At 35.3% G+C, this 14915-nt stretch overlaps 1 protein-coding gene across 1 annotated transcript in view; it reads left to right on the top strand.

Annotated features, from left to right (window-relative positions):
* LOC135846721 (uncharacterized) overlaps positions 1 to 14915 on the top strand; it is a 127434-nt gene that overhangs the window by 80617 nt on the left and 31902 nt on the right. The window contains exons 4-5 of the mRNA XM_065365975.1: positions 6944 to 7954; positions 8890 to 9016. Coding sequence (XP_065222047.1) covers positions 6944 to 7954; positions 8890 to 9016 — 1138 coding nt within the window. The remainder of the gene's footprint in view (positions 1 to 6943; positions 7955 to 8889; positions 9017 to 14915) is intronic.

The following is a 14915-nucleotide window of genomic DNA, read 5'->3' as shown; positions in this document are numbered from 1 at the left end:
GATTCATAAATTAAAGAATTGATCGATTCGTTGGCGAATGGTCCTTTCAAAAAAAAAAAAATGATGAATTCGTTCATGAATGATTCGCCAAAAATTGAGGGTCGTATTAGTGTGGGATCGTGCAAGCTTGGTGAGATTTCAAGTTTCATCGAAATCGCGGTTCAGCCATTTTCTAGTTAATGAGTTTTAAAAAATTTTTGTTGCTCGATAAACTTGGAAGCTTGGAGCCTTTGGAACTTGATGATGATGGCGAAACATCCGGCTGGTAGCCAAGGGGTAAAATTTTCAATTTTGTCAAAATCGGTTCAATGCGGTTCCTGATTTTGTTCATGACTTAGGAATTTGCAAATCGGTCAAAAATTCAGTTTTGAACCCAACACTCGTGGAATTTTGTGATTATACCACTTATGACGACTAAGAAGGTATCCGTCGACCAATAAACACCGACCAAAATTATACACCCCAAAGTTCATTTTTGGCCAATTCACAGGTGAATTTTCAAATAATTTTTTGTTTCAAAAAAAAAAACAAAAAAATCAAATAAGTATTCGATATGAAAGACCCTTTTTTATGGATTTGTTCAAATCTGAGGATGTCAATTCAAAAGGTTTCGTTATCAGAAAACAATTTTGATCCCATCAGGAACTTTTTATATGTGTAGTATGGCCCTGATTTTAAGCTTTCATTTTTTTCATCTTCTCGACTCCCGACCACTGAATTTGTCGCATTTAATGACCAAAAATAATGCTATATTTTTGCTTTCGAATTGCGAAGAATTAAATTTGAAGAAGAATTACGAGTAGAAGTAGAACAGAAAAGAAAAAAAGATAAGTTAACGAACGAAAATGCTACGATTTCGAGTTTTTTTTTATTTTTAGAAAAATAATAGAAACAAAGGGGGAAAAACCTACTCTCTAACAAAGCCCAGCGAGTCGTTAAACTCATAAAAATACACGCTCGAGCTCGAGGGAGAAAGTAAAAAAATACGCCGAATAATTTTTTCTATCTTTTCGCTATTTTTTAGGTGGAAAAATTTTACGACAAAATGTAAAAAAAATTTCCCTCCTCTGTCTGTAAACAAATTCACGTGATCGTCCCTAGGGCTTGACGACAACGACGACGAGTACCTGAGCATCTATATTTACCTGAAAATGGTCGAGAAAAATATCATAAAACGCACTCGTTCACCTTGAAAGAAGAAAAATTTGTCGTTAATGGAAGTTTTCGCAAGGTAAAAGGAGACGAGTGCTGCGTCGCGTGAGGTGAGACGGGTAAAAATATATATTAAACCGCGTAGCCGTAGGTAAGGTACACGCGGTAGCGCAATTATAACAAATTGTAGAAAAAAGGTTTACGCTAGCAGACTGCTTGCCTGTGTGGCAGTTGAGGAGAAAATTTCGTTGGCTCATAGTTTAGCGAGTTAATTTATAGCCATCGTTTCCACAACGAGCTGAGCTCATAAAAAACACTTCCCTTAGAAATCGTCTCCATTCCATCGAATTACCTTGGCTGAAGGCGATTTGTGTGCGGCCGTTGTGGCCGTCGTCGCGAAAAGAAAGAGAAAAACAAGGCAAAAAGTTACATAATTTAATCGTTTTATATTGTCGCCAAGATATAGCTTATAATACCTTACGGCTCGAGCTCGGCTTTAAATTGCGCTTTTCAAAAATGTCCAACAGATAGGATTTATTCAATTGGCTTACCGTTCGGTTTAAATTAAGGTTACCGAGGTGACAGTACGTTGCGGTTTAGCTTTGCTTTCGCACCACTGCGAGTTGCAGCCTTGAGACGGTGAAACGCAAGAGGCAGACTTATATCATCCAAATACTTCGAGTACCTATATCTGTATTATACTCGATAGAAATTCTCGAATCTCGACTTTTCGCCCGATTCGGGATTCTCTCGCATCGTCGTCGTCGTGTTGCCTTTGCTGCGATTTCCTCAAAAGCTCCGGCCCGGCCATACCACCATGTTGTTCTATTGTGTCGCATTAATGGTTTATTTGATTATAAATATACTTACGAGAATAGCTAAGGTGTACAGAAAGCGAATGAGCTTCTCTGCGACGATTAATTTTATTAGATGCGCGATTATGAAATGTTCTATCACATACAGTAACGTGTTGATGTCAACGTCGCTTTATAAGAAATTATATTTGACACAGATTCACTTGGGTACTTCCACCCACCAGCCCCAACAATACGGTAAATTTAACTTAAAGTAACGTAGATGTGGGTAGTTTATACGAAGTAACGGATGTTCACCTCGAAATGCACTATTATTTAAAACAAAAAAATCGGGGAAAAAAATGAAAAGAGGAAATGTAATGGCTGGTAAATTAAAAAGTTAAGGAGTCCCACCCCCTATCCAAATTGCTGGCTGTAAACTATAAATTAGATACCCAGTTGCTCCCCTAGATATTTGGAGAATAAAAAAGCTCATTTCTAACTAGAAACTTTTTTGAATTCAAAACGCTCCGAATTGAACGAAACCTATGCATGTATGTACGAGTAGATCAAAACTGCATGTTCTAAAGCCCCCATAAACATAATTTCAAATAAGCAGGCTACTTTAGTTAATTTTTGGATTTTCAGCAAATTTTTGAAAATTTGAAAAAAGTTCAAAAAAACTGTTTTGAAAGCTATTTTTGAACGTTTACATAAAAAATGTAAATTTCTTGAGCTAATTCCTTCAATTCAACTTCCAACACATTTACACCTCTTATCTAATTTTGAGACCATTCTGGAGCTTCCAGCTATTTTTTAATTTTATCCAAAAATTTCAAATTGCTCTGAATGGACAAAAAATTAACTTTTGGGCGTATAACTTTGGTCGGTGTTTATTGGTCGACGGGTACTTTCTTAGCCGTTTCAAGTGGTAACCGCAAAATTCCAGGAGTGTGGGTTCAAAACTGAATTTTTGACCAATTTGCAAATTCCTGACTAAAGTCATGAAAAAAATCAGGAATCTTTGAACTGATTTTGATAAATTTTAAAATTTCACCCCTTGGCTACACTAGCCGGACATTTCATCATCGTCATCAAGTTCCAGAAGCTCAAAGCTTCCAAGTTTATCGAGCTACAACATTTTTTTTTCAAAATTTTTTTAAAACTCTTTACCTAGAAAATGGCTGAACCGATTTCGAAGAAACTTGAAATCTCGCTAGGCCTGCACGATTCCTATGAAGTACTAACACGACCCTCAATTTTTGGTGAATCATTCGTGAACGAATTGATCAATTTTTTGGAAGAACCATTCGCCAACGAATCGATCAATTCTTTAATTTATGAATCAATTCGTTACGCTTGAATGATTCCCCAAAAATTGAGCAAATGGATTCGTTCGCGAACACATCACTTATATGAATCAATTCGTTCGCGAACGGGTCACTTATACGAATCAATTTGTTCGCGAATGATTTACCACAAATTGAGTAAATGAATCAATTCGTTCACAAACGAGTCACTTATACAAATCAAATCGTTCGCGAATGATTCATCAAAAATTGAATAAATGAATCGATTCGTTCGAGAACGAGTCACTTATACGAATCAATTCTTTCGCGAACAAGTCACTTATATGAATCAATTCGTTCGCGAATGATTTATCAAAAATTGAGTAAATGAATCAATTCGTTCGCGAATGATTCATCAAAAATTGAGTAAATGAATCGATTCGTTCACGAACGAGTCACTGGTACGAATCAACTCGTTCGCGAATGATTCATCAAAAATGGAATAAGTGAATCGATTCATTCGCGAACGGGTCACTTATACGAATCAATTCGTTCGCGAATGATTTATCAAAAATTGAATAAATCAATCAATTCGTTCGCGAACGAGTCACTTATACAAAACAATTTGTTTACGAACGATACACTAAAAATTATTCAATTCGGATCATTCCATGCCAAATCGGCGGATTTTTGCACGATGGTTCTTCGATTTTTTTCAAAATCAGATCATGTGTAAAGGTCATCAAACAATGACTAATTTTGAAAAAAATCGAAGAACCCTCGTTCAAAAATCCGCCAATTAGGCATGGAATGACCCATTCGTTCTTGAATGATTCACCAAAAATTGAGCAAATGAATCGATTCGTTCACGAACGAGTCACTTATACGAATCAATTCGTTCACGAATGATTCATCAAAAATTGAGTAAATGAATCAATTTGTTCACGAACGAGTCACTTATACGAATCAACTCGTTCGCGAAAGATGCATTAAAAATTGAATAAGTGAATCGATTCGTTCGAGAACGAGTCACTTATAAGAATCAATTCGTTCACGAATGATTTATCAAAAATTGAATAAATTAATCAATTCGTTCGCGAACGAGTCACTTATACAAACAATTTGTTTGCGAACGATACACTAAAAATTATTCAATTCGTTCTTGAATGATTCACCAAAAATTGAGCAAATGAATCGATTCGTTCACGAACGAGTCACCTATACGAATCAATTCGTTCGCGAATGATTCATCAAAAATTGAGTAAATGAATCAATTCGTTCACGAAGGAGTAACTTATACGAAACAATTTGTTTGCGAACGATTCACTAAAAATTATTCAATTCGTTCTTGAATGATTCACCAAAAATTGAGTAAATGGATCGATTCGTTCACGAACGAGTCACTTATACGAATCAATTCGTTCGCGAATGATTCATCAAAAATGGAATAAATGAATCGATTCGTTCGCGAATGATTTATCAAAAATTGAGTAAATGAATCAATTCGTTCACGAACGAGTCACTTATACGAATCCACTCATTCGCGAATGATTCATCAAAAATTGAATAAATGAATCGATTCGTTTGAGAACGAGTCACTTATGAGAATCAACTCGTTCGCGAACGAGTCACTTATACAAAACAATTTGTTTGCGAATGATTCACTAAAAATTATTCAATTCGTTCTTGAATGATTCACCAAAAATTGAGTAAATGAATCGATTCGTTCGCAAACGAGTCACTTATACGAATCAACTCGTTCGCGAATGATTCATCAAAAATGGAATAAATGAATCGATTCGTTCGAGAACGAGTCACCTATGAAAATCAATTCGTTCGCGAATGATTTATCAAAAATTGAGTAAATGAATCAATTCGTTCGCGAACGACTCACTTATACGAATCGATTCGTTCGCAAACGAGCCATTTATACGAATCAATTCGTTCGACAATGATTCACCTAGAAATCAGTCAGTTTGTTCAATTGCCAATCGGTTGTGAATGATAAAGTTTGATTTTTTTGCCAAAAATAGCAAAAAATCTCATTTTTTGTAAAAATCGCCAAACTAATTATTTTCTCATCGTCCATGTTTTGCTTCCATACAACAGCATTGGTCTTGCCAGCATATTGTAGATTCTTATTCCAGTTTCGGCTCTGCCTTTTCTTGGAGGAATGGCTCGGTTTATCGCTCCGCTTACTCTCAGGAATTTATTGATCTGAAGTCGTGTGTCAACTTCTCCTTCATATGATAGCTCACATCCAAGATATTCAAAGCTTCTGACTTGTTCTTCTGGCAGTCCATTTATAACAATTTTACTGCGTATTGGCTCTTCCCCCTCAAAGGCAATCACCTTTGTTTTTGACAACGAGATTCATATTCTGTATTTATCTGCTACTTTCTGTAGGCTGTAGTACATCGCTCTCTGCAAGTCATCTTTGTTGTCAGCAAAGGCCACAGGATCATCAGCGAATAGCAGGGTATTGACATGGGTGTCATTGATGTGTAGTCCTTTTGGCTTGGTTTTCAGCCATTCTTTAATCATGTCGTCAATGGTCAAAGTAGACGTTGAACAGGCTACATGACATTGGGCATCCCTGTCTTACTCCTCTTCCTATCTTCTTTGCTTCTGACATGTTTCCAGATCTTACCCTTATTACATTATCCATGTATACTTCTGCAATTAAGAGTACTACTCGTATTGGTTCATTCACTTCGATTTTCCTCGGGATTTTGAACAACTTCTTCCTTTGTACTTGATTGTACGCCTTCTCAAGATCAAAGAAGCACATGTGGGTTTCTAGGTTCTGTTTCAAGAGTAATTTTTATTGGGCTATTTCAGAGCTCCCATGGAGCTTTCAATTTTCTTCAGAAATTTGCTGGAGGCTCCAAAATAACTTGAACTCACCTGCAGCGACTAGATGGTGTGTTGAAAATGGAGAGTAGAGTGCATTTCAGATTTCCATCTCTGTTTGGTAACATTTTATGGAAATTTCAAGCATTAATAAATATGCTGGAGCCTCCAGTGATTTTTTGGAAATCGCTGGAGGCTCCAAAACGACTTGAAATTTACCGGCAGTCAACTTCATAGCGTATTGAAATTAGTTTACAGAATAAATTTCGGCTTTCCAACTGCATTTTTGATGAAATTTTGTGGAAATTTCAAATTTCAAAAATCTGCTGGAGACTTCAAAACTGCTCAAACTGGCTTGAAATCGTTTTTGGTGGATTTAGCAAGGTCGAAAATATGGCATTATGCCTAATTTCATACTTTTAGGTTAATTTGGAAACATTATGATTTCTTTTTCATTTTTGGTTTGAATTTGATTTTTAAAAATTTTCCAAAAATCGAAACTTGCACTTCAACACTTGAAATTTCGGCTGGTGATGAATTTTTGCATGCTCCTCTCTTCATCCAGCTTAGTTCATTCTAAAAAATTTCATGCAAGTCCTATGTTGGAAAGCAAAATCTGTGATTTCGGCTGACCTGTCAATCAAAATAGCCCCATTACATTGGTAAGACCAACTTTTTTTTTTGGCAAGTAGGCTTTAAAATATTCATTAGAATATACCCTTTAAGAAAAAGGTTATCCCGGAGGATCGGGAGCGGGTACAATTAATCCATATGCCATCAGAATATAAACAAAAATGAAAAAAACTCACCTATACATATTTACTAATAACTTGTACCTATGTTTTCTGATTTCAGCAAATCAGTCCGGTACCTCCTCCGGTTCCAGCCCGTGTCCAAAAAGCACCCGCCATACCTGAACGTAAAAACATCCGAAAATCACAAGACAGCCCTTCGCCCCAAACCCCACCACCAGCCAGCACATTCGCCAAAACAAATAATATCATTCCATCATCATCATCATCTTCCTCAACAGTATCAACAAGCGATCCTTCATCATCATCTACCACCAAAACCACCACCTCCACCACCTCCACCACCACCTGCAACATTACAGTCAAATTACCACCTCCACCCCAATCGACATCGAAACGAGGCTCATTCTCGCGAACCAACGCTACCGCTGCTGCCACCTCCAACGCTGCTGCTGAAACAAAAGAACCAGTAGAAAACTGTGATCAAACCGGCGCCAAGTTCCAGGCTCAAAGAACCGATCCGCAACAGAAACTGCAAAGTAACGCTTTCACCGAAGTCAAGACCTTGACCCCGCTTCAAAATGCAGCCCTGTTTAACAATTTACAAAACAAGTCCACCGCCGAAGAAGGCTACTTCAAGTTCCCCAAGGTATCAACGCCTACCAGTTCGAATCCAGACGATTCAGCCGAGACTTTCTCCAGCGTTAGGAGAAAAAGTGGCAAGAAGATACCTCCACCGATTCACACGTACACGAATCAAGTCATCGATGACGCAGATTCGCCCAATTTTGGTAGCATATCGAAAATGTCCGTTAGACACGACTCGACTTTATCTTGTAGCGATGGCGGTATCAGTCAAACGTCTTCTCCTAGTTATCTAATTAGATCGTTGGAGAGTCCTTTGCTGCCCAAAGTCAAAACACACTCGACCAATCGACACTCGAAACGTAAATTTATCACCGATAAGCTTTTCTCCGATATTAACGAATTCGCTATGCCTAAAGATAATAAAAACCTATCGCCTCCTGATCTCACTAAAAGCCAATCTACGCCCGGTGGTCTCCAAACTGTCGTCGATTATCAGCAAGGAGCCAATCTACCCTATCAGCATAAGGTAAATTATGGTATTTCTACCTATACTTTCTATTTATTTAATTTATTTAACTGGTATATCGAGCAAAAGAGAGAGAAAAAAATAGGTTTTTATTTCGAAATCGATTTTCTATACGATAAAAAGAAACCAACGATAGCGAAACTCGAAGCTATTCTATAGTTCGTAAATTCAGCTCGAGAGAAACCTTTCGTTGGCGGAAAAAGAAATAAAATTTTTTAACGACCTTCATTCATCTTCTTTTAAAAAATTTACCGAAATTGAAATTTCCACTATTTTTTTTATTCTTTTGCTTATTTCGTTTTACAATTCTAATTAAATTATCTCTACTGTGTGCTCGTTTCCTGTTCTTTATTTTATTTACCGTTATTTTCCTCTTCGTAGTATAAAAATTACGTATTTTTATCGTTATACGAAACGTATTTTTTTCTGCAGGGAGGGGGGAGGGGGAATCGAACTTGACAGAATTAGTAAAAAAAAATTCAAAGAGTGTATTAAAGTCGTCCCACAATTCGTTATTTTATTCCATTGCTGAGAAAATCTTCGTGCAAATAAATATCCTGATTGAATTTACCTTGGGAATTTCTCAGATTATTACGTTGAAAAAAATGGAAAATTTTTCAAAAAGAACGAAATAAAGAGATTTAAATTTCGTAATTGTATCTATATCACGTAGCATTATAGGGAATTATTTTGACTGAGAATTTTTTTTTTGTGAAAAAAAAGCAAATAAAGAGCGGGAAAAAAGTGCAATAAAAAGGAAATATTAATAGAATTTATAGCCGTCCATATAAATGGTAGCGCGGGGTATTAATTTAAAAAGAGATTCGCGGCCGTTTTTCTTCTTTTTTGAATGATTTATCAGTTTTCTCAATCCTTTCTAAGAAGATTAGTTTTCCATATTTATTTATTTATTTATTTTTTCTTCTGTGTGGCAGGTAATTAGAAACGAAAAAAGTACCTCGTATCTTTCGAGAAGCGAATTAAAATTCCAATTTGTGCAAATCGTGATCAACGTGATTGTTTTACTGGCGGTAGCCGGAGCTTTGGCGTGTTATTTCAGAGGTAAGAGAATTACTTACGTTTTCAATTCGAATATATATTTTAAAGTGACGAGATGGACTTTTCTATGTATTTTTCTTGAAAAGAGAATTTACTCTTCTCTGCCAAACGTCTGTTACTTTTTTTTTTTTTTCTGCGTCGCGATGAATTTACGTAGGTATACTAATCGTTTGCGACGGTCAGTCATTTTTCAACCGAGGTTTTCCTTTTCCTGCTTTTGTTGATTTCGTGATGAGCTGGGGGGAAAAAGACGTGCTCGACGGTTTGAAAATTAAGCCACGCAATTTATTATACTCGCGTATTGAAAAGAATTGCCTTTTTAATGATAATAAACAACGGTAACGGTTCCGCCGATCTTGAATTAGACTACTTGTTGAACACGCTTGTGTAAAACGAGATGTTTATCTATGGCTGGGTTTTAAAAATAGAGGTATTTTTCAGGTATCTGTGTAAGTGAGTCAGATGAAATTTGAAAACAACGCGTGTGATGTTTTTTTTGTCGTGAATTGGTTATTTTTAAAGCTGAGAGTGTAATCTACAGGGCCATATTTTTTTCATGATCTTTGGTTTTCAAAAGTGATGAAATACTTTTACGTTTCAGGAAAGTTACGGAATTTTGAGTCCTTTTTCATTTCACATAGTTTTGCATGTTTTGGTGGTTTTCATACATATTTCACGTGGTTTTTTATTTTCTTTGGAGCATTTTTTCACACTTTTCGCTATTTTTATGAGAATTCTCCAAAAATTTAATGATTTTTCGATTTTACAAGGTTTTTTCAAAATAAAAAACAAATATTTTGATTTTCAAAATTATATTTTTTTGGAAAATTTTATCTACCTAAGTTGCAAAAATGATGAAATTTTCTGTTTTGTAGTCATCTTTTCAGAAAAAAATTCAAAAATTGACTACAAAAATAGACAATTTCATCATTTTTACAACTCATGTCAATTTTTTTTTAACAATTGAAAAGTTAACTAAAAGTTGGCTAATTTTATGATGATGGCAAAATTATAGAAAATTATTCCATTGTTTTGAAGAAAGTTTGAAAATTGACTGAATTCAAAAAATTCCAAGGGAGGAAAAATTGACTTCATATTTTTAAAAATATGTAGGGTCACGGGTGGTTAGTTGTCAATAATTGTTAGTTGTCAAATTGCGTTTTTAAAAGGATACATGAACGCTATCCACACAAAACCTTCATAATAACTTCATGCTATACCTACTAATGTTCCAACATGCAAAATTGGCAATATAGCTTTTTATTTTTTTGGGGATACAGTTTTGAAAAAAGTGATTTTACAGGTGCGAAGTTACACATGTTAAATTGGAACTTTTCGTTTTTAAACATCAAAAATTTGTCAAAAGTAAATAAATTATACATCAATTTAAAGGAAATTTTATCACGGATTCAGTAATCACATGTTCAATTACAAAAAATTTTGAAATGAATAAAATTTTTTGGTACAATGATGAAAAACGAGAAGTTGTTAGTTGTCAAAAAAGGGAATATTGTTAGTTGTCAATGAGACAGTTTACCAAAATATGCATCAAAGTGGAACAATATTTTCAGAAAATTATCTATTGCATTATTGAATCATTTTTTTTCTGCCTTTCATTTGTATAAAACGAATAAAAAGTTGAATTGATCGATTTACCTATGCAAAAAAAAATTCAAAGAATGACCAGTCAATTTTTAAGTTGTTTATGGATATTCTTTCAAGTTCTTTGGTTTATCTATAAGTTTAGTCCTTCTCACGTGTTTTCTTTCTGAAAATTTTTGAAAATTGAATTGTAAGTTTTTTTTATCAATAATGAATGCGTGTTTGACAACTTACAACAGGGGTGGTTGTTAGTTGTCACAAAAAAGTATCTCACTAAATCCACCATTAACTATTCATCACATGAACCAAAATTCAATTTTAAAAAAAGAAAACACGCGCAAGGAATCAAGCTTTCAAATGAGCCCAAAACGGTGAAGAAATATTCATAAATGGCTTCAGAAACTTCAAAAAACTTTTTTTTTTGACAACTAACCACCCGTGACCCTACTTACGTAATCTTGTTGTTCTGAATTGAAATTTCTAAAAAACTGCCATTTAGATTCAGAAAATATTTAACTTGAAATAAACTAAATACGAATTCAGCTTTTAGAAGCTTTTACCCTCGCTTCGTTTGAGCCTGTTTGATTTTCAGTTTCACCATCTAAATTTCTAGAAAAAAATACATCATTCAAATTCTAAAATTTTGACTCCCAAAAATTATTAGACTACACCCCATTGTTGTAGGGACATTGGACTCCAAGTTATCCACCAGTGCTGGGAACTTTATGCTCAGGCGTAGGCTACACTGAGCTTTCTCTGGAAGCTCAGCGCCCTCTAGTGGTTTAGTACCATAGAGGCACAGCCTCGAGCCGGAGCCGCAGTTTGTGGCCTCTGTGCAGTTAGTTACTTCTCATATAGGAGAATGGTTGTTTTACGCTGTGGCCACAGGTCAGTAACAGACGCTCTGCAGATTCTGGCAATTGTCAGGTATACGTTCAGTACCCAGTGCACAACTTAGACCAATAAAGCATCACACCGGTTCTCTGTGTCTGTATGGTTTATTGGGGTTGTCTCACTTGTTGGACTTATAGTCCGGCATATGACAATAGGAGAAATTGCACACCCCCGCCGATCCCCCGGGACAACTTTTTTCTTAAAGGGGACATCCTAAAAAACATTTTAAAGCAAACTTGCCCAAAAAAAGTTGGCCTTACTTACAAAATGGCGGCCATTTCGATTGACAGGTCAGCCGAAATCGCAGATTTTGCGTTTCAACATAAGACTTGCACGAAATTTTTCAAACTTTACAAAGGTAGATCGAAAGATCATGCAAAAATTTATCACCTGTCAAAATTTCATGTGCTAAAGTGAGTTTTTCGATTTTTGGTGAATTTTTGAAAATCAAATTTTAGGCCAAAATAAGTGAGGGAAAAAATCAAAATTTTACCAAATTAACCAAGAAAGCTGAAATTTGAGATATACCCTATTTTCGACAAGCCAAATCGATTGGAAACATTTTCAACCCGTTTTGAGCAGTTCTGGAGCCTCCAGCAGATTTTTGAAACTCGAAATTCCCACAAAATTCTATTAAATTGGAGTTGTGAAGCTGAAATTTATTCTAAAAACTAATTTCAATACGCTACAAAGTACTGCAGGTAAATTTCAAGTTGTTTTGGAGCCTCCAGCGACTTTTTGAAAATTCCTGAAGCCTCCAGCAGATGTTTGAAACTTTAAATTTTCACAAAATTTCATCAAATGTGTCATTCCGTAGGTAAAGGGCCCATTTGGTCGTTTCTATTTATCGAGATAATTGTTTTTTTAGTGAAACAGTTGAAAAAATCGAAAATCGAGGTTTTGATGGATTTCGATGTAGAACATATCCGACTATCTCGTGTCGAAGTATCAAGGCCGCAGGTGCGCCCCAAGCAGAGAAAAACGGAACCAAAGTTTTTCTATAAAGGGCCCATTTGGTCGTTTTTGCTTTTTAGCAGTAAATTCGCTTCCAAAAAAATACCCTACAAATTATACTGCACCTAGTTGCGAGGGGCAACATGTATACCATTCAAAAACACGTTTTACGTTGGTGCAGCGTTAGCTGTGTGACACTGATAACGGATTGCGGAGCAAGAGGTCTGGGCTCGAATCGCGCCCGGGGAAGAAATTTTTTGAAAATTTTTTTTCATGATTTTTATTTTTACAAGTTGAATTTTGACAGAAAATGTAATTTAATCATTTTTTTTTCTGCTTTTGAACAGAGTAATGAATTTTTATGCAAAATTTAAATTTATTAATCATTGTTTTTCAGGCTTAAAATACTCATAAACATGAAAATATTGAGTAAAAAAAATCGCTATTGCAGGTGGGTAGTAATATTTGACATCAGAAACAATAATCTTCAATTTTAGGTATAAAGGTTTTCGGATTACGTGAAATTTCAGTTTTTTTCAGAAAAAAAACTTTGAAGGCAATTTTCTCAAAAGTTGAGTTTTTCAAATTTTTAGTTCTGGATTTTTTTTGGAGGTTTTTTTTGCACTTTTTGGGCTTCTATCCAGCTCATATGATTGCTCTGGAGGTCTACTTTACCCCCCCCCCCCACCCCTAACTCAATATCGACCAAATGGGCCCTTTACCTGCGGAATAACACAAATGGAGATGGAAAGCTGAAATTTACACTACACTCCAATTTTAACACCCTGTGAAGACGACTTCTGGTGGGTTCGAGTCATTTTAGAGCCTCCAGCGACTTTTTTGAAAATTACTGGAGCCTCCAGTGGATTTTTGAAACTTGAAATTTCCCCAAAATTTCATCAAACTGAGATGGAGAATCGAAATTCAGGGGGTGCAATTACTCCTATTGTCACATGCCGGACTATTATGTCAGAAGGCGTTAGCCTGTAAAATCCCAGGCTTAGAGACCCCATAGGGAACGGAAAGGACCAAATTCGGGGGGGGGCTAGACTGGGGAAAGACGTAAACACCCGCAACATTGGCGCCCAACGTGGGGCGCCAATGGTTGGGATAATTACGTATTTAACCGCCCAGTTACCCAAAACGACCCCACTTTCCCCAAGCCAAGGGTCTCCATAGGGAAAGTAGGGCCATTTTGGGTACCCGGATGGGTAAAGATGCATTTACTCCAACACTTTCCATAAAAAACACAGAAAATACTGTTTTTTTACCACTAGAAATTGGATTTTTCCAAAGCTTTTGTCCTCATTTCACTCAGGACTGTTTGCTTTCCTGTCTCCCTATTACAATTTCTAAAACAAAAACAATTAAAATTCTAAAGTTTTGAAGCTAAAAAAATAATATAGACTTAACTCCTCAAATTGATTTCATTTTATTTTTTACTTTTCAAAGTACAAATTTTGAAAAGATTCTGGCCTCGTTTCGCTCGGGTCTGTTTCCTTATAGTATGTTTCAAAATCAAAATTTAAAAAAAAACGTATTCAGTTTTTTTTTTATCAAAATTGCCAAACAGTCGCCTTTTTTGCCAAAATTGTCAAAATTAATTTTTTCATCTGAATTTTTCATAAATACTCGCTCTCTATCACCAAACCATTTCGTATTTCTGTCAAAATTGCAAAAAATTAGTGTTTTTCTCAAAATTGAATTTTATAAAATTTTATCATGAGCCAAAATTGCGAAAAAATTTTGTTTTTTGTCAAAATTTCTAGCAAGTTTTTTTTGCAGAAAAACTCGTTTTTGTGGTAAACAGAATCCATTTCTTGTCAAGATGGCCAAAGTTTCTACAAAGTGTTGCATTTTTACTGCAAAAATTTGCCTGTTTCGTCAAAATTACGAGTACAAAATAAAATCAGATTTTTTCCCCAAAATTACCAAAAAAAAATAATGACAAAGACCCCTTAAATTCTAAAATTTTCTTGCTAAAAAAATAAGGACTAAACTTCTTACATAAAAAACATTAATAGTGTTTTTACTTTTTTGAAATTGAAATTTTCACGTTTTTACCCTCGCTTCGCTCGAGCCAATTCATCTGTCTTTTCCAAAAATTAAAAAAAATGAAAACTCAAAATATTCGACCTTGTTCTTGAGTTTATGAAGCAAAAAAAACATTAGCAAAATTTAAATTGGTGAAGTTGGAAATTTTTGTTACAAGAGCTGGCATTTCCAGCGATTTGCCCCCCCCCCTTGAGAAACCTTTCCAGATCATTCCTGTCTTTTCGATCGATTTAGGCACATATTTATTATTTTTTAAATGAAAAAAAAAATTCATCGAATTCCACTTGAGACTCCGAACTGTTTGAATACCATCAGCAATCGACTCAGTTTGTTGAAAATGGAACACATGCCAAATTTCAGCCTTTTATAAACCAATTTTATCAAATTTTGTTGTTTT

This window comes from Planococcus citri, chromosome 5 (genome assembly GCF_950023065.1).
Source record: "Planococcus citri chromosome 5, ihPlaCitr1.1, whole genome shotgun sequence".
Lineage (NCBI taxonomy): Eukaryota > Metazoa > Arthropoda > Insecta > Hemiptera > Pseudococcidae > Planococcus > Planococcus citri.
Note: the sequence above shows the minus strand (reverse complement) of the source record. Positions and strands in the feature narration are given on the sequence as shown.